Here is a 20021-nt window from a genome sequence, read left to right as displayed (position 1 = left end):
GTCCTGTCCTCCTAACTGGGCTCCTGATCTCTATCTTGTCCTCACCCAAATGGCCCTCCACACTACAGCCAAAGAGATGATTTTTAAAACACAAATTTGATCCTGTCAACCCTTGCTCAAAACCCCTCATATGCTTCCTATTTTTCTTAAGGTAAAGTATAAATTTAACATGGCTTAAAAGGCCTCACCTCTTGCCTCTCATACACAGCATTGGCTACATAATGTGTGGGGCTGGTGCAAATGAAAATCAGAGGCCCCTTGTTGACCCGTCCTCCCCAGAAAAGCTTTTTTCTCTCTTCCATGATCTCTCAACTTGTCATGGGGCTTTTTATTTGCTACCTACTGTCACGCTCCCTTGGGCACAGGGATGCTTAAGGGGCGAGTGCAGGCCGTCACAGGCACTCAGGGGCCAAGCCCTGTAATTCAGTGAACAGGGTACATGCACCTAAGCCTGACTCTCTGGCACCTGCACCCAGGCCCAGCAACCCAGGTAGCCAGCTGAGAACCTCTTCAGGGAGGCAGCAAGACATAGGACCACAGGTGAGCTAAAGCTCTAAGTCCCCAGGACACACTCATCCTATTGGACCTCACATACAAAACATAAAGTCAAAGGTAAAATTATTTAGAATTTCAAGACAACAACCACAGAGCACTAAACTTCAACCATGGACATGGGGCCCCCTTCCGAATATGAGGCTGCATGTGACTATAGTGGTCACACGCCCATGAAGCAAGCCCTGCTCTAAAAAGCCAGCTGGACTCTCACTGCTATGCTTCTTCTGGTCTCTGGGTCTCATCACATGTGGCTCCCTATGCCTAGCACATTTCTTCTCTTCCTCTTCCCTATTGCTGTGGCACCCCCCCCCCCATACACTATCCCTAGTTCAGCACTTACCCTGTAGACTTGCAACTGCCCATTTACTTGCTATCTGCCCCCACTACATACAGCAGACAGCAGCTACCTAGCTCACAAGTCCTCACCTCATCCATCTCCCAGTCTTGCTTTATTTATTATTCAACCCAATTCAACAAACATTCATTGGGGTAGATTAACTTCTCACATCAGGAAGGCATATGGATGAAAATCAGGCTTCTGACTACACTGTCTCAATAATTATCACCTGGGACCCAGAATCCTAAATGCTATTTTGCTTCCTTAGTGAAGAGGACAATTATCACAGCACCAGGTCTCAAGATTAAGATGAATTATCCCCAAAGTGCACCACAGAGCCTGGCACATGGTAGGCACTCAATCAGTACTGGTATGTAAGTTAGCACATAAATTCAATAAATATTGATTGAAAATACCTACTGCCTTCATGGAGTGTACATTCTAGAGGGGGAGACAGACATGTGGTGACAAAACAGTTTTGTAAGTGCTAGAAGTAAATAAAGTAGGATAAGGGGGTGGTGAGTGAATTTGAAGCCTGCATAAAAGGAACCGAGGGGAAAACTAACCTATGAATCACACATATATTATCACATTCAATCTCCACAGCAAATCAGGACATTCTTCAGTATTCAGAGGCACAGAGTTTAAAAGTACAGACTTGGGAGCCAAACTGCCTAGGTTTAAATCTCACCTCTGCCACTTACTAGCTGCGTGAACTTAGTCAATTTCTTTAATCTTGCTATGCCTCAGTTTCTGCATCTATAAAATGAGAGTATTTATGGTACCCTTCCTCATAGAGTTGTTAGGCTTAAATGAGCTAAAATAGGTAAAGAACTGAGAGTACCTGGCACATAAGTATAAGCTATCATCATTATTAATATTATTCTAATTTAACAGATGAGAAATTGAGTGGTTAAGTAACTTTTTGGTCATTACAAAACTAATTAAGTAGCAGAGCAGGATAAAAACTCAGATCTGTGTGACTTTACTACATCACTACAATATGTAACTAGAATATAATGTCGGGTTATTAGTAGTCAAGTGCTATGAGAACACAGAAGTGAGCATTCAATTCTTCCAGGGGTGTGGAACTGAGTTGGGCGCTGAGGACTGGAGAAGCTTGAGAGATGACAAGGTTGCTCAGGATCCTGTCTGGCTTATCTGCTCAACCTCTGCTCTCTGAGGGTGCCCAAAGAGTCAGGTCCTGTCACCACCCATGCATTGAAAAACAGTATCTTCATTCATACATAAAGAGGGAAAAGAGCATATTTTACCTTTCTTCCTTATTAAAAAATATCAGAAAAATCCAAGTCAATTTCTGGTTTCCTGAAACAACCTTGATCAGGCCAAGCACAATCTATAAAAACAGGGCTGGACCATCCCTAAGAGGCTGAGGCACCCATTATTCGAACCAGTGGCCCCTCTGCCTCCAGGCACATAGGACTTGGAGGAGTGTAAAGGACACTGAGCAAGTTTCGGTGCCCCTGGTAAGTTTCTTTTTTGGCTTACCCAGTCCCTGGCACATAAGTTTGCTAATAACAGGCTTCACTAAATTCTGGATGCAACAACAGAATCACTCCATATGCGCTGACGTGCACGTAAACAGGCAATCTCTATCTCCCACAAAATCCAACCAAACAAAAAATCCTCTTTGACCCCTTCTGTCACTGCCCCATTACTCTGTTCCCCGTATACCAAAACTTCTCAAAATTGAGTCATCCTTGAGTCCTTTCACAACCCAATCCAATCTGTCAGCAAATCCTACTTATCAATATATATTCAAAACCCAACCACTTCTCATCACCACTGACTCTAGTCCAAGCCACCATTGCCTAATTAGACCACTGTTTCTCAAATGTTAAGGAACATCAGAAACACCTGGAGGGCTTGTTAAGCCAGATCCCTAGGCCTCATCTCCAGAGATCTTGATTTAGTAGGTCTGGAGTGGGGCCCATAAATGTGTAGTTCTAACAAGGTTCCAGGTGATGCTGATGCTGCTGGTGCAGGGACCACACTTTAAGGAATAATGACCTAGAGGAATCCCCCAACTCTCCCTGCTTCATCCCTTACTCCTCACCTCGAGTCTGTCCTCACAACAGCCAAAACCTAAACCAGATCACAACTCTCCTTTGCTCAAAACCCTTCTGTGGCTCCCATCCCACCTGGAGTGAAAACCAAGTATTTATAATGGCCCATATGGCCCTATACTTGTGGTTCTCAAACTTTAGTGTGCATCAGAATCACCTGGAGGGCTTGTTAAACCACAGATTCCTAGATCCCACCTCCAAAGTTTCTGATTTGGTAGGTCTAGGGTAGGATGCAAGAATCTGCCTAACTAGTTCCCAGGTGATGCTGATCCTACTTGGAGAATCACTGCTGTATATGATCTGCACCCCTCAGTTCCTACCATCAGCCTCTACTACTTTCCCCTCACTCTGTCCTGTACCACTGGTGTCTTTGCTGTGACTGGAATGGCAACATGCAAGGCATACTCCCAACTCAGGTCCCTTATTGCCTATACCTGGAACACTCTTCCCCTACTTACCAGCATGGTTCCCTCCCTCACTTTCCTTCAGGCCTCTGCTCATGTGTTACCCATCCATAATCACCCTATATAAAATAATCATGTCCCCAGCCCTGGCGGTGGCACATCTTTTCACCCTGCTTTACCTTTCTCTATACCACTTACTAGCACTTGACACATTATATATTTACCTGTTAGTTTACTGTCTCACGTTCACTGCTGTATCCCACCTTCCAATTATCTAGAACAATGCCTGGCACATGTCACATATCTATGAACAAGTGAGCATATAAATGAGTGAATAAATGAATGAATCCATCTTGTTTTCTAGCCTGAGCTAATCTAAAGGTCACAGCTATGTCTTATTTATCTCTATCTCACACAGCTCTTAACTCACTCCTTAGGAAACAATTAATATTCAATAAACCCTTATTGCATGAATGTTATAGGTGACAGCCAGAATTGAGTATCTACTATGTGCCAGGACTGTGCTAGGTGCTTTGCAGACATTCTCTTACTAATCCTCACAACAACTATATAAAATATGGATCCTTTGTTTTAAAGCTGAGAAAGCACACCTGAAACTAATACAATATTGTATATAAATGATACTTCAATTTTTTAAAAATTTTAAAATAAATAAAGCTGAAAAAGCAGAAGCTTGGAGAGATGAAATGAACTGCCCTAAGGCAACAGGGCTAGTAAATGGAAGAGCTATGATTCCAAGCCAGGTTTCTCTGGCTCCCAAGCCATGTTTTCACCATGGTGCCTGAACTTCCAAAGCAGATTTTCATTTAGCTCCTATAACGCAGTCCTGGGCATCATGCCTATCAGAGCTTCTGATCTGAATTTTCCTGACCCTCCTCTTGGACACTGACCACCCATCCTTTGGTACATGTTCACCATTCCAAATTTCTTCTAGGTGGGCTGGGGCAAAAATTGCTACCCCACTGTTGAAGGAACAGTTCTATATTCTGATTGTTGTGGTTACATGAATATACAAATGTGATAAAACTGTATAGAACTAAATACACATACACACACAAATGAGTTTGTGTAAAACTGATGAAGTTGGGATAAGATTGGTGGATTGTACTAAGGTCAGTTTCCTGGTTTTGATATTATACTATAGTTATAGTTACAGTATCACCATGGAGGAAACTGGGTAAAGGTACAAAGGCCCTCCCCATACATTTTTGCAACCTCCTTTGCATCTATAATTATTAAAAAAAAATTATGGAAAAAATGCCTCTCCAAGAGACATCCTATGAGCCCTGACAGAGTGGGCTGTCCTTCTGATTCTTCTAACTCCACACCCTACAAGACTTTCTCCAGGGCAGGGCTTCTAAAGCCCATACATTATGTCTAGTAAACCCTAAATATGAATCCTAGACTTTCCTTTTGCTACACACTCCTAAGCTGTGGGCTACCCTTCTGCTGCTTCAAAAAAAAAAAAGGGGGGGATTGTTCACTTTAACCTGATCTCACTTGGAACAAAAATGTAGAGCATGTGTGAGTTATAAGCCAGATTTTCTCTGTCTTCCACAACATCTTGAAAACGGCTTAACCTGAACAGTGCTTTATACTATCTATAGTATCATATCCTATAGTAAGAGTCCCAGAGACTGAGGTTTGGCTCATAGTCGAGCAACTAACTGGCTTTGTAGCTTTGGGCAAGTTATTTAGCCTCATGAGAGAAAATAATAGCTCCAAAGAGCTATTGTAAAGATTAACTGGTCACTTCTGGTTCTGGAACAATGAAGTAAACACACTTCACCCACTAAGGACAACTAAAAATCTTGGATGTTATATACAAAAAAAAAGTAAGATGACTCTGAATGATGGAAAGAGGGCAGCTTGACTAGAGACAGCAGTAGGATCTGAGGTAGTGAGTGCCAACAGAGAGCAAGTGGGGAAACCTGGACTTCCACTTCTACCTGGCAGTAATGAAGTAGTACCCGCTTCCCCAGCCACTGAAGTGCACTGTCGGAAGAGGCCTGCAAAAACAATTAGACATAATAATATCCAGAATCTCATAATACCCAAAATATTCAATAAACAATGAAAATAATCACTCATCATATCAAGAACAAGGAAAATCACAACCTGAAGAGCAAAGAAAATCAATAATCTCAACAATGAAATGATACAGATGTTAAAATTATCTGACGAGGATTTTAAAGGAACAACCACAAAAACGCTTCAGTGAACAGGCCTGAAACAAATGAATAAGTACAAAGTGTTAACAAAAAAAAATAGAATCTCTGCAAAGAAATAGAAGATACAGAAAAGAGCTAATGACAATTAAAAAAAAAACAATCACTTAAATGAAAATTCATTGCATGGGCTCAACTGCAGAATGGAAACAACAGAGGAAAAAAATAGTAAACTTGAAGATAGAACAATAGAAATTACCCAATCTGAACAACAGAAAGAAAATAGGTTGAAGTATGAAAAACTATAAGCCAACAAACTGGACAACCTACAAGAAATATATAAATTCTTAGAAACATACAACCTGCCAAGAATGAGGAAGAATCAGAAAATCTGAAGAGACCAATTACTCATAAGGAGATTGAATCATTAATTTAAAAAAACTCCCAATGAAGAAAAGCCCAGGACCAGATGGCTTTACTTGTGAGTCTTACCAAACATTTAATGAAGAATTTCACCAATTTTTCTCAAACTCTTCAAAAAAATCAAAGAGGAGAGAACACTTCTGAACTCATTTTTTATTAGGCCAGCATTATCCTGATACCAGAGCCAGATAAGGACACTACAAGAAAAGAAAACTATAGGCCAATACTCCTGATAAATACAGATGCAAAAATGCTCAATAAATTACTAGCAAACCCAATTCATTAGCACATTAAAGGAAACACCATGATCAAATGAGATTTATCCTTGAAATGCAAATATGGTTCAACATAAGCAAATTGATAAAGGTTATCATATTAAGAATAAAAGAAAAGATCATCTCAAAACAAGATGTGGAAAAAGCATCTGACAAAATTCAACATCAATTCATGATTAAAAAACATTAAAAAAATGGGGCATAGAAGGAACATACCTCAACATAATAAAGGCCATGTATGACAAGCCCACAGCCAACATCAGATTCAGTGGTGAATGGCTGAAAGCTTTTCCTCTAAGATCAGGGACAAGGGTGCCCACTCACCATTTCTATTCAACAGAGCACTGGAAATCCCAAACAGAGCAATCAGGCAATGAAAAAAAGGCATCAGAATTGGAAAGAAAGAAGTAAAATTATCTCTATTTGCAGATAACATGATTTTATATATAGAAAATCCTAAAAAATCCACCAAAAAAACTTAAGATCTAATAGATGAATTCCGTAAAGTTGCAGGATACAAAATTAACATGCAAAAATCAGGAGCATTTCTATAAACTAAAAACAAATTATATGAAAAAGAAAATGGTCCCATTTACAACAGCATCAAAAAGTATAAAATACTTAGGAATAAATTTAACAAAGGAGATGAAAGATCTCTACACTGAAAACTGTAAGATACCAATGAAAGAAATTGAAGAAAACACAAAGAAATGGAAAGATACCCAGCCTTCATGGACTGGGAGAGTTAATATTGTTAAAGTGTCCATACTGCCCAAAACCATCTATAGATTCAAAATAATCCTTATCAAGATTCCAGTGATATATTTTTACAGAAGCAGAAAAAAAAATCTTCAAATTCAAAGGAATCCTGAGAAACAGCAAACTGGGAAGCATCACATTTCTCGATTTCAGACTATATTATAAAGTTATAGTAATCAAAACATAGACCAATGGAACAGTATCAAAAGCCCATAAATATACCCATGCATACAGGATCAACTAATACTTGACAAAGAAGCCAAAACTGCTCAATGGAGAAGACAGTCTCTTTAATAAATGGTGCTGGGACAACTGGATATTCACATGTAAAAGAATGAAACTAGACTCCTGACTTACACCATTCACAAAAACTAACTCGAAATGGATTAAAGACTTAAATGTAAGACCTAAAACCATGAAACTCCTAAAACAAAACATAGGAAAAAAGGTCCTAAGCATGGGTCATGGCAATGATTTTTTGGATATGACACCTAAAGCACAAGCAACAGAATAAAAAATAAATAATACCAAAAATAAATCAAAAATTTACCTTGACCATATCAAACTAAAAAGTTTCAGCACAGCAAAAAAATAAATCATCAAAATGAAATGTAACTTATGGAATCGGAAAAAAAAACACTTGTAAATCATATATTAAATAAGGAGTTAATATTCAAAACACATTAAATACACAGCTTAATAGCAAAAAAAGTCTGGTTACAAATGGGCAAAGAAACAGAATAGACACTTTTATAAAGGAGACATAAAAATGGCCAACAGGTACCTGAAAAGGTGCTCAACATCACTAGTCATCAAGGAGATACAAATCAGAACCATAATGAGATATCCTATCACCTCACACTTGTTACAATGGCTTATTATCAAAAAGACAAGGGATAACAAGTGTTGGTGAGAACATGGAGAAAAGGGAACCCTTGTGCAGTTTGCAAGTGGTGGGTGCAGTCACTATGGAAAACAGTATGAAGGTTCCTCAAAAAATTAAAAATAAAACTACCACATGATCCAGTAATTCCACTTCTAGGTATATACCTGAAAGAAAATCACTATGTCGAAGAGATATCTGCACCTCTGTGTTCACTGCAGACTTATTTACAATAACCAAGTAATGGGAACAACCTAAGTGTCTATCAAAAGATGAATAGATAAAAAAAGTGTATACACACACAACACACACAAAAAATGAAGTACTATTTAAACATAAAAAAGGAAATCCTGCCATTTGCAACGATATGGACAGACCCTGAAGGCATTATGCTAAGTGAAATAATTCAGACAAAGACAAATACTATATGATCTCACTTATATGTGAAATTTTTAAAAAACCCCAAACTCATAGAAAAAATGATGTGATTTGTGTTTACCCTCTGGAAGTGGGAGTATAGGTGGGAGAACTGGATGAAGGTGGTCAAAAGGTATAAACTTCCAGTTATAAGATAAATCATTTCACAATATATGTAAGTCAAGTCATTATACGCTACACAAACTTAAACAACACTGTATGTCAATTATATCTCAAAAAAACTGAAGGAAAATAGATTGAAAAAAATGAACAGAGCTTCAGCAATCTGTAAGACTAAAACAAAAGACAAACCCAGAGAAATCCACGCTGAGGAATAGCATAATCAAAATCCTGAACACAAAAGACAATGGAAAAATCTTGAAATGAGCGAGAAAAATGACATTTCCTAAAGGAGAACACCAATTTGAATGACAGAGGATGTATCATCAGAAGCCATGGCAGCCAAAAGGTAGGAGCACAACAGTTTTCAAGGGCTGAAAGAAAAGAACTGGAAACCCCGAATCTGATATCAAATGAAAAGACCCTTTAGGAATTGAAGGAAAACCAAGAGTATTTGTTGCCAGTAGACCTATCCTAAAAGACGGGCTAAAGGAAGCTCTCTAAACAGAAAAGAAATGATAAAAGAAGGAATCTTGGGAACATCAGGAAGAGAGAACAAGGGAAAAAGTAAAAATATGGGTACATACAATATATTTCCTTCTCCTCTTGAGTTTGCTAAATCATGTTTGGCAGTTGAAGCAAAAATTCTAACACTGTATGATATGGTTCTCAATGTATGCAGATGAACTATTTAAGATAAAGAGCAGAATATAAAGGAATTCAAGGGGAAATAAGGTTTCTACTTTTTACTCAAACTGGTAAAATGTCAATACCAGTTGATTGTGGTAAGTTACGTTAATACCTAGAGAAAGTATTGAAAAAGCTTACAAAGCGATACACTTAAAAACAGTATAGATAAATCAAAATGGAATTCTTGAAAAGATTTAAGTAACCCACAGGAAGGCAGAAGAAAACAGAAAGAACAGAGGAAATGACCCGAAAAGGAAAAAAAAAATGAAATGATAAATGTATACTCTAACATATCAATAACTGCATTAAGTATATATGGTCTAAATATACCAATTAAAAGAGATTGGCAGAGAGGACAAAAATAATACTGAACTATATGCTGTCTATAAGAAACTCACTTCACATACAATGATGTCAGTTAAAAATAAAGGGATTAAAAAAAGATAATACCATGTAACCTCTAATCAAAAGAAAGCATGAGTAGCTATATTAGTATCATATAAAGTGGACTTCCATGCAAAGAAAATTACCAGAGACAGAGAAGGACATTACATAATAAAGTGTCAATCCATCAAGACACAGCAATCCTAAATGCACCTGCATCAAACAACAAAACTACAAGATGTGAGGCAAATGATAGAACTGAAAGGACAAATTAACAATTATAGCTGGACATTACAATATCTCTTTTCTCAACAACTGACTGAACAACTAGATAGAAAATCAGTAAAAATATGGAAGAATTTAGCAACACTATCAACAACAGGAGTAAATCAACATTTATAGAAAACTCCTAGCATCAGCAGGATATGCATTTTTTTCAAGTGACCATGGAACATATACCAAGACAGACCATATTCTGGGCCATAAAACAGACCTCAGTAAATTTAAAGGAACTACAACCCAATCCAAAAATAGGCATAAGACCTAAACAAGCAATTCTCCAATGAAGACATACAAATGGCCAATAGACACATGAAAAAATGCTCAAGATTGCTAATTATCAGAGAAATGCAAATCAAAACTACAATGAGGTATCACCTCACACCAGTCAGAATGGCCATCATTCAAAAGTCCACAAACAATAAATGCTGGAGAGGCTGTGGAGAAAAGGGAACCCTCCTACACTGTTGGCAGGAATGCAGTTTGGTGCAGCCATTGTGGAAAACAGTATGGAGATTCCTCAAAAAACTAGAAATAGACTTACCAGATGATCCAGCAACCCCACTCCTGTGCATATATTCAGAGGGAACATTAATTCAAAAAGATACATGCACCCCAATGTTCATAGCAGTACTATTTACAATAGCCAAGACATGAAAACAACCTAAATGTCCACTGACAAATGACTGGATAAAGAAGTTGTGGTATATTTATACAATGGAATACTACTTGGCCATAAAAAATAAAATAATGCCATTTGGAGCAACATGGATGGACCTGGAGAATGTCACTTTATGTGAAGTAAGCCAGAAAGAGAAAGAAAAATACCATATGATATCACTTATATGTGGAACCTAAAAAAAAGACAAACTTATTTGCAGAACAGAAACAGACTCACATAGAAAACAAACTTATGGCTACCAGGGGGAAAGGGGGTGGGAAGGGATAAATTGGGAGTTCAAGATTTGCAGATACTACTATATATAAAATAGACAACAAGATTATACTGTATAGCACAGGGAACTATAATCAATATCTTGTAGTAAATTATGGGTAAAAAGAATATGAAAATGAATATATGTATGTTGCTATATTACTGAGGTATTGTGCTGTACACCAGAAATTGATACATTATAAACTGACTATACTTCAATAAAAATATATTTTTAAAAAATTTAAAGGAACTGAAATCAGAGTATATTCTCTGACCACCATGGAATCAAACCAGAAATCAATAACAGAATAACAGGAAAATCTGCAAACACTTGGAAACTAAACAACATACTTCCACACAATGCATAGGTCAAACATGAAATCTCTGATAAAGTTAAAAATTACACTGAGCTACATGAAAAGGAAAACATGAAAATTTGTGGGACACAGCTAAATCAGTACCAGTGAAACTGATAGCACTAAATGATTACATTCAAAAAAAGAAAGTCTCAAATCAATAACCTAAGCTCCCACCTCAAGACATTAAGAGGAGCAACATGAATCCAAAGCAAGAAGGAAGGAAATAATAAAGTGCAAAAATCAGTGAAATTGAAAGCAGAAAGACAATAGGGAAAGTCAATAATCAAAAAGTTTGTTCTTTGAAAAGATCAATAAACCTGACAAACCTCTAGCAAGTCTGACAAAGAGAAAAAAGGACAACACAAATTTTCAGTATCAGGAATGAAATGTGATATCATCACCGGGCCAGCCTGCAGATATCAAAAAGATAATTCTATACACTTAAAATTTGACAACTTAGAAGAAATGGATCAATTCCTTAGAAAGCACAAACCACAACATACCTAATATAAAATAGATAGTTTAAATCATTCTATAACTATTAAATGAATTGAATTCATAATTTTAAAACTCAAAAAGAGATTAAATAAAGATAATTATGCAAAGTGTTTAGCATAGTGACTGGCACACTAGCCAGTGCTCAATAAACAAAGGCCATTACCATTTTATTTAAATCATCACAACCACTCTCAGGGAAATTGAGGCATCACAGAGATGAAATCCTTTCCTAAAAAGTAACAATCAGAATTTGAATCCAGACCTGAAGCCAGTGCCATTTCCTATAGAGTATAAAGTCCACATCACAGCCACCCACTTGGGGATGTGACAACCAATACTTCCTTTACACATAGGAAAACAGTGAAGGAATGAGGTTTCACCAAAGCCCCAGACATCAATAAATGCTTGCAAACTAACTTTCCCCACCAGTATACAGCAATGTTTCTCAAAAGTTTGGTGCAACAGAATCTACCTGTTTGTTGACTGCTGAGTCCTAACCCAAGAATTCGCATTTTTTTCACAAATTCCCAGTTAATGAACCACACTTTGAGAACAACAGTGCACAGGAATGATATGTTAGCCCACCCATCTCCCAACATCAAAAGGTGTCACATTCCACAGAAAAGGAAGGAACTGAGACAGAACAATGCTCTAAATCAGTGGTTCTGAGAGTGGCCCCCGCTCACATACTGAATCAGAAACCCTGTAGGTAGGGCCTACCTATCTTGTTTGTCTTTTACTAGGTCCTCCAAGTGATCCTGATGCACACAAAAGTTTGAGAACCACTGCTCTACAAATCAAAGTGCTCTGTAAAACCCAGGTCTATACAGTAGGAGGATGGAGCTATACCATCTTTTTTCCACTTTTGAGAACCTAGGCTCTGGAGCCAGATAATTCTAAGTTCAAATCCAAACTCAAAAATAACTTAACCTCCGTGAGTTCCAGATTCTCATCAGGAAAATGGAATAACCACTTTCCCTGTCATAACCTTTCCAGGAAGTAATGTGGCATTACTAATCTCTAACTGGACTTTTAAGAAATCTAGCCTATAGAACCCATCAGAGATGTGAACAGATTTATATCTACAGGCATTTGTGGGCAACCATGAAAAGTCCACAATATTTAGTAATTTTCAATTACACTAAAGTACAGCCTTAGCTGGAGCACTGTGAGCCTGGAGTGTGGGAGTGTGAGAGTGTGAGAGTGTGTGAGTGTGAGTGTGTGTGTGTGTGCAATGCACTGAGTAAGCAAGAGCAGCCACCCATCAAAGACCTGATTCTCAGCTGGCTTCCATATTCTCTGGCAGCCCATAGAGAAAAGTATGAGAAGAGATAAAAACTTGGTCTCTTTCATGGGAAAAAAATTAATGCAGTTAACTTATGTCAGGGTATGCACAGAAACATAGGCTCACCACAGAAATGTGATTAAGGAGGGGTCTAGCCCATAAACCCATTTCCATATTTGTAAATTTGGAATTCTTAGAGGCCTCAATGGTGTTCCTTGTAAATGTCAAGTCTCTACTGTGCAAAGATGTTCAACCACAATGTTTTTCCTTTTGTTTTAACCAGCACCCAAATCAAAATGCAAAACATTTCCAGAACCCCCAAAGTTTCCCTCACATCATAGTATTATTTATAATACAAAAAAGTAGAAATAACATTAAGTATCCAACCTCAGAGGAAATGACCGAGTAACTAATGACACAGATATATGATGGGATATCAGAAATCAGGTTTAGAGGAATATTTAATGACCTGGTAAAATACTCACATTGTAGTATTAAGTAGGAATAAAAGTCAGGTTACAAAATGGTATTTATTTAAAAAAAAAAAGTACTTATAATACAATCCCATGTTGTAAAAATATATGTTGATATTCTAAGTCAAGTGATGGGAGTTAATGCAACAAAAAAATTAAACAGTGGACTGTGCTGGATAGCAGGCTCATGGATAATTTTTATTTCCTTCTTTTTTCTTCTGTAGTTTCTACAATGAGCATGTCTCATCTGTATAATCAGGAAAAATATTTAACATTATTTTAAAAATAATATCTAACTTTCAGACTTAGATGTGGATTAGTTGAGGTAAATGTATGCCAAGTCTCTGTCATGGGGGCCTGTCACACAGTAAGCACTCAAGAAGCACTAATTCCCATTCCCTATTCCCAGATTGCAGAGTTGGGGTCTCTATATTGTGGGTAGGCATTCATTTTTCAGGTTTAAACCTATACAATCCAAAGCAAGGGCCACAGGCAATAGCTTTTTTCAAGAAGACTCACTTCATTCATTCAACTATATACTCAGCATCTATTACATGTTTAGTGTCGAACTAGGTTCTGAGAATATCAAAACTGAAAAGATGACACCTCTGCCCTCAGGTAACTCCTGTAATGAGTGACATGGACTTATTTATAACTATGATATGATGAAATAATTACTTTCAATAAGGATGAACACAAAGTGCAATGGGAACCCAAAGGAAAGAGGCCTTTCACAAAGGAGGTATGCTGTGAGTTGTAAATGGGAGGACATTAGTGGGAATAGCATGTGCAAAGACAAAGAGGCATAAAGAAGTATAAAGTTTCCTCAGAACTATAAGTAGTTTAGTCTTGCTGGGACATAATGAACAAGAGAGGAGGAGTGGCGGGAAACTGAACAAGTAGATCACAAAAGGTTTTGTCTGTCACACAAAGACGACTGAATTTTACTCTGTAGGGGAACCACTGAAAGAATTTTAAGCAGAGGAGTGACTTGATCAGCACTAGCAAAGATACCAGGAATCCTGAAAGACATCTTAATCCCCACTTATTTCCAGAGGAAAGAAAAAGGCCCCATCCTCTAGGTCTATCCCCTCTTAAATGAAATAACGGTGAGGCAGGAAATAGACCTTTGCACCTGGCACACAGTAAATACTCAATAAAGATCAGCTGAATATGAATTTAGATGTGCCACACGGGGCAGTCCATGCTAAGAGCAGAATTTCAGCAGCACCAGCACCTTCAGTTTGGTCTTGGATGTGATAACAGGGAACAGCTCCTTTGGAAGGGACTGGTGACAACTGAAAATTCTAGAATCTAACAACACACAAGAGGAAGAGGGCACCACATACTGTTTTGTCCTCCAGTATACAAATCCCTCTCATGGTTTTCTTTCCAGAGTTGGGATATAAGTCCCAATAATGGGATAATATTACAGGTTTATTCCACACACTAACCTCTCTGGAATCCTGGGTGACAGGTGCTTACGTGCACACATGTTGAACTGAAGGGAATTCATTAGTGGTTTCCCTCCTACTGTTTTACCTAATATCTCCTCTGCTTAATTCGATTTAGCTGGATGGTTCTGCAGATAAACACTGCAGAAATAAAATACTATTGCATTTGTGCCCCATTTACCAAGTTCTATTTAAAGCAAAATTCTTTAAATAATCAGGAAGAATGTATCAGATATATTTTATACGGGAAGACAATGAGGCTTAGAGATGCAAAGCAACTTGCCCAAGGTCACTCTGATAATCAGTTGCAAAGCCACAACTCAAATCCATGTTTGTTGGACTCAGAAATGCAGTACTGTCTATCCCAAAGCTTGCTTCTGAAGCAAAACAAAATTGCCAGAATACAAAACTGATACTTTCTGGCTGGTAAAAACATATTTTTCTAAGGAAAAATAAGTTCAGAAGAATAATACAAAGAAGAAACACATAATGAGAAAAGAGAAAAAGAGGAGAAATCCAAGGCCAATGTCAGCTAGGCCCTAATCTACAAGGAGGGATGGAAGAATCTGGGTCTGGGAGATGGGTTGGAGTTAAATCCTCGGGGTGGGGGTGGGGTGAGGGGGGATACGTTTCTGAGCAGGAACCTAAAACAAGAGTTGGGAAAGGAGCCAGCCAGCGAGTGAGCACCTGGCCACTGCACCCTGTCCAGCCTGGCCTGCCCTCCTTACCTGCCGTGAAACCAGTCCTGGCACATGTCACACTCAATCATGAAGCGGGTCACGTCGTAAGGCAGCCGGCAGAGGCAATACACCGGTACCGAGGCCATCTTCGCCGGGCTTTGGAGCGTGGTGCGGTGGGCCAGGTTCCTAGCGTCAAAAGGAGCGGGAGGCGGCAGCACGCGTCCTTTCTGGACGAAGGCTGGGCACAAACAATACTTGTTACAGTGTAAATCAGGTCTCCCTGGGTACCAACCCCTCAGTTCACAAATGGGGAGTGACTGCTGCCGGGATGCAACACAGCTGGTGGGGCTGTAGGGGGCAATCAGAGAAAGTCCACCGGCCGCCAGAATTCCTTTAACAAATAAAGAACAGCGCTCTGCCGTCGAGGCTTTTTTTCCCCCTTCCCTACCTCCTTCGGCCCCAAGGGTCTGTGATAACTTCTTTCCGGGTTTCAGGGAAAGATCTGACGCCTTTTCAGGAAGCTTTAATCCCTTACGGCCCCCTCTCCTTGCTAGCAACCTTGCTTCCCAGGGCTTTCTTTATTATGACGCAAACCATAGCCTAAAGGGTGAGGCTGAGGGTACCTCAGAAAAAGCCCCTCCTCTCCCCCCAAAATAGAGGCAACTAGAGAGAGATGAGGAATCTCTGGAAGTCCTCAAATTACTCGAAAATTAGCTCGATGTCTTTCAGGAACGAGGCAGACAAGACTAGGCGCCCAACTCAAATCACAGTTCTGGGGTCGTGTGAATAGAGTTTAAATGATCTGCTCCTTCAGTCTCAAAACCATTCCATCCCCAACCAGTTGGGATCTCATCACCCCAACAACTGAAATAAATCTCAGTCTCAAAACTGATCAGCTCACCCTCTGCTTCAAAAACGACAGGGTTCTCGTTGCACCCCAGAAACTCAAAAGGATCTCTTCAAAACCCCTGAAACTGGCTAGAATTCCCTCACACTTAAGCAACTAAGCAAGGATTCCTCACACACACACACAGCTCAGAAACTAGCAGGCATCTCCTCACAGCCCCCTCAAACTGACCAAGACTCCCACGTCCCCCCAAACTGACAGGGATCTCATCAGAGATCCCAAAAGTGACAGGAATATCCTTGCAGCCCCCAAAACTTACGAGAATCTCTTCACGCCTCGCAAACTGACAGGAACCTCCTCACGCCACAAACCTGACAAGAGCGTCTTCGGTCCCAAACCCTACAAAGACCTCTGCATCCGCAAAGCTGCAGGGATTCCTCACGCCCGCGGAGCTCAGTCCCCCCGACGCGCCGGCGGCCGGGCTCGGCGCCTGGCTCAGCGGAGGCTCGGCCGGCAGTTCCGGCCCCACAGGCGGCGCGCGCCGAATTCTGGGATCGTCACGGCAACGCGGCGAACCTCGCTCGCCTTCCCCTGGAACCACCCGCTGGGTCGCGCGGCCCTGGCCTCCCAGCGGTGCTTCAGGGCAGCTTTCTGCACAGCTCTGCCCCAGCCCGGTCGTTCGGGCCTACTGGAGACCGCTGCTCGGGCCTAGTCCGGAGGCCGCCCGACGAACGGGCAAGCGGCGGCGTCTCTGGGCCGACAGGAGATTGCTGCGAGCAAACCAACGAGGAAGGAGATGAACCAGCGGCCCGGTTGCAGAAAAACGGCCTGAAAAGCCGCCGGGAGAAGCCCAGTGGCGGTGGTAGGCAATTCGAAGTAGTCAATAAAGTTTATTCAAAACAACGAGGAAGTTGAGGCGGAGAGGGGAGGAGAAATATGGGGTAAACAGCTACCATATTGAGAGTGGCGGCGCCGCCGCGGGGAGGCAACCCGACCGCCATCTTATGAGGGCCGGGCACGCGAGGTAACCGCGGCGGAGGCGGGGAAGGGCGGGCTCCGGCTCCCGCGTGACGCCATAGGGGGCGGGGCTTCACCTTGAGAAAGCGGGGCGGGGTTCGGTTACCTTTGGACCAGCTCGACTCCCCAGGTACCCAATCGATGCCTAGGGCCCAGAGCCGAGAGGCGGGGAAGCCGCCATCTTAGACGAGGCGGGTGCTTGGCTCCATTTTGAGTGGGGCCAGAACCTTCCCCGCCTTCCTCCTTCTTCGGGCTTTAAGCACCACCCCTCCAACCACAACCCCACCCTAGACACACACACACAGGCATACACACATACATACACACACACACTCCTCCTATGAGAGGAGATGAACTGTGTGACTGCGCGCTGCAAACTTAATAGGCGGCGGCGGCGGGGCAGGCCTTGGGCCGGGGTGGAGGCGGAGTGAGTACTCACAGAGGCTCCGGTTCATTGAGCACCTTCAGCGAGGCGGGCTCTTTCCGGCGGTCTCCGGGTCGTTTACCCTTCACCCTGCAAGGGAAGCTCTATTATTCTCCCCAAGCGAGGACACGGGCTCAGAGAAGCCAAGTGGCTTGAGTTGCAGAGCCGGGGAATTGAACCTTGCACTCTCTACTACCCCCGCGTTCTGCCCTGGGTCCCTGGGTCGTAGTTCCCCCGTAAAGCTTCTGTCAGCTCCCCAGCAGCCCCTTCCCCCGAAATCGCTCTTCTTTGACCCTACTGTTTCAGTTCAGTTCCGATGCAGTTCAGGGATTTCCATGCACCTGTCCCGCGATTTTCTGACTACAGCCTGAGAGTGGGGTGGGAGAAGTTGAGTGAATGGAACGCCACACACATGCTTCCAGGTGGCGCTGGTTTTCTCAGGCATTCTAGAATATTCTCTTGGAATACACTTACTGTTTCATTTTCTTAAAGGGTCCCACCGCTTTAGAAAAGAAAAATGCCTGTGCTTACCAATTTGCCAAGTGACGGTGGGTTAGGCCTTGGGGATGCGATGATGAAAAAGACGGACTCTTTGGCTGGAAATTGCCAGCCAGTGCAGCAAACTAGCTTGCAAGTCAACAATTGGAATACAGTATCCAGTAAGCACCCAGATACCTCTTGCAAAGTGCAAAATGAGGCCAAGAAAGTGCCTCAGAAGCTGCTTGCTGCTGTCAAGGAAGATTTCAGAGAGACTTGGAGGTTAGAAATTTCACTAAATTAACAACATTGTATATAAAAGGATTATCATGTACAAATGCATAAATGCACATGGGAAAACATTTACAAAAAGAAGTTGAGTGTTAGATTTTACCCTGTAAGCAATAAGAAATCACTGCAGGTTTTTGAGCAAGAGCAAGAGAGTTGCATCTGGCTTAGCCAGAGACAGTGCAGGTTTAGTGGGATCTGCAGCTTATACAGTTTGTGAGGTGGGATTTCATTAAGAAAAGAACATACACTTGTGAACACAAAGTTAACGTTCAAAGGTAGACAGTAGAGTATGCCTAGAAGCCATTGCTACACTTGGGTAATAACTATAAATAGAAGTAATACAAACCACATACAAATGCCTCCACCAAACCCAAACTAAATGTATGCCCCAAATCAACTTCCACTTAGCTGGGTCTCAAAAATGCCTGAGGCAGCTCCAACATCACCTAATACAAGGAAAATGTGATCAGGAAAACTCTCAGCAGAAAGGGACAGCAATTTTAGCCAATTATGGTTAAAATATATTTTGCAAACCTTGTAAGACATATGACTATGTGGCAAGTGACAAGCCCTGTAGCTTAAGCTTTCTTAGCTTTACAAGGAGGCAGGAGGATGTTTGCTTCGGCAGCATATATATTAAGATTGAAAAGACACAGAGAAGATTAGCATGGCCCCTGTACAAGTATGCCATGCAAATTTATAAAGCATTTCATAATAAAAAAGGGGGGAAAAGGGAGGCGAAGAGAAAGAAGTAGTTGCATTAGTCATGAAAAAAAGATGAGGCCTGAATCAGGATAGTTGCAGCAGGGGTAGAAAATGATCAGGTAAGTGGGATGTTTTGGAGGTTGAATAGACAGGGCTAGAAGACTACCTGAAAATAGTGGGTAAATAAGTGAAGGGAGTGTGAGTTCATTTCTGGGTTGGGTGTCAGAATGAATAATGGTGCCATTGACTGAGCTGGAATATAAAGAAGGAAAAGCAGGTTTGGTGGGAAAGAAGAGTCTAAGTTCAGTCTGAAGTATGTTGAGGTGTGTGTGGAACATTAATTCACTCACCCAGCAATTCTTTGTTGAGCATCTACTGTGCACCAGGCACTGTACTAAGTGTGAGGATGTAGCGGTAACCCACATAAAGTCCTGGCCTTCATTCTGGTGCTAACATTCTTCACAAGGATGAGTCAATAATCAAACAAATACCATTTCATCCATATGTTTATTGAGCACCTACTATATACCAGGCATTGTTCTAGGCAGTAGGGATTCAAACAAGGTCCCTGTCCTCCTGTGATTCACATTCTAGTGAGGGAGACAGACAATAAAATGAGTTCAAATAAGAGAATTTCAAACTGCAGTGAGTCCTGTGAGGAAAATAAGTTATGTGACGAAGAAAGATTTGGATAAAAGGTAGTCTATTTTAGATAGTCAAGGAAGGCCTCTTGGAGATGCTGACATATGAGCTAAGACTTGAATAACAAGAAGAG

The 20021-nt window shown here is 40.9% G+C and overlaps 1 protein-coding gene and 1 non-coding gene across 5 annotated transcripts in view; one reads left to right on the top strand and one right to left on the bottom strand.

Moving 5' to 3' along the window:
- PHF8 (PHD finger protein 8) overlaps positions 1-18147 on the bottom strand; it is an 85002-nt gene extending 66855 nt beyond the window's left edge. Inside the window, exons 1-3 of one of the 4 annotated variants that reach the window (XM_032475470.1) lie at positions 18072-18147; positions 17789-17863; positions 15534-15723 (exon numbers count right to left, since the gene is read on the bottom strand). In XM_032475470.1, coding sequence (XP_032331361.1) covers positions 15534-15723; positions 17789-17804 — 206 coding nt within the window. In that variant the 5' untranslated portion in view covers positions 17805-17863; positions 18072-18147. Of the gene's footprint in view, positions 1-15533; positions 15724-16651; positions 17424-17788; positions 17864-18071 lie in introns of those variants that run through there. The other 3 variants (XM_032475472.1, XM_014562069.2, XM_014562070.2) reach the window with 3 other exon arrangements.
- A 1006-nt stretch (positions 18148-19153) lies between these two features.
- On the top strand, positions 19154-19260 carry LOC116662351. Its single transcript, XR_004318387.1, has one exon. It is a non-coding gene; the product is annotated as a U6 spliceosomal RNA (small nuclear RNA).
- The last annotated feature ends 761 nt before the right edge of the window (positions 19261-20021 follow it).

The sequence above is a fragment of the Camelus ferus genome, chromosome X (assembly GCF_009834535.1).
Source record: "Camelus ferus isolate YT-003-E chromosome X, BCGSAC_Cfer_1.0, whole genome shotgun sequence".
Lineage (NCBI taxonomy): Eukaryota > Metazoa > Chordata > Mammalia > Artiodactyla > Camelidae > Camelus > Camelus ferus.
The sequence above is the reverse complement of the archived record's forward strand: the minus strand, read 5'-3'. Positions and strand labels throughout refer to the sequence as shown.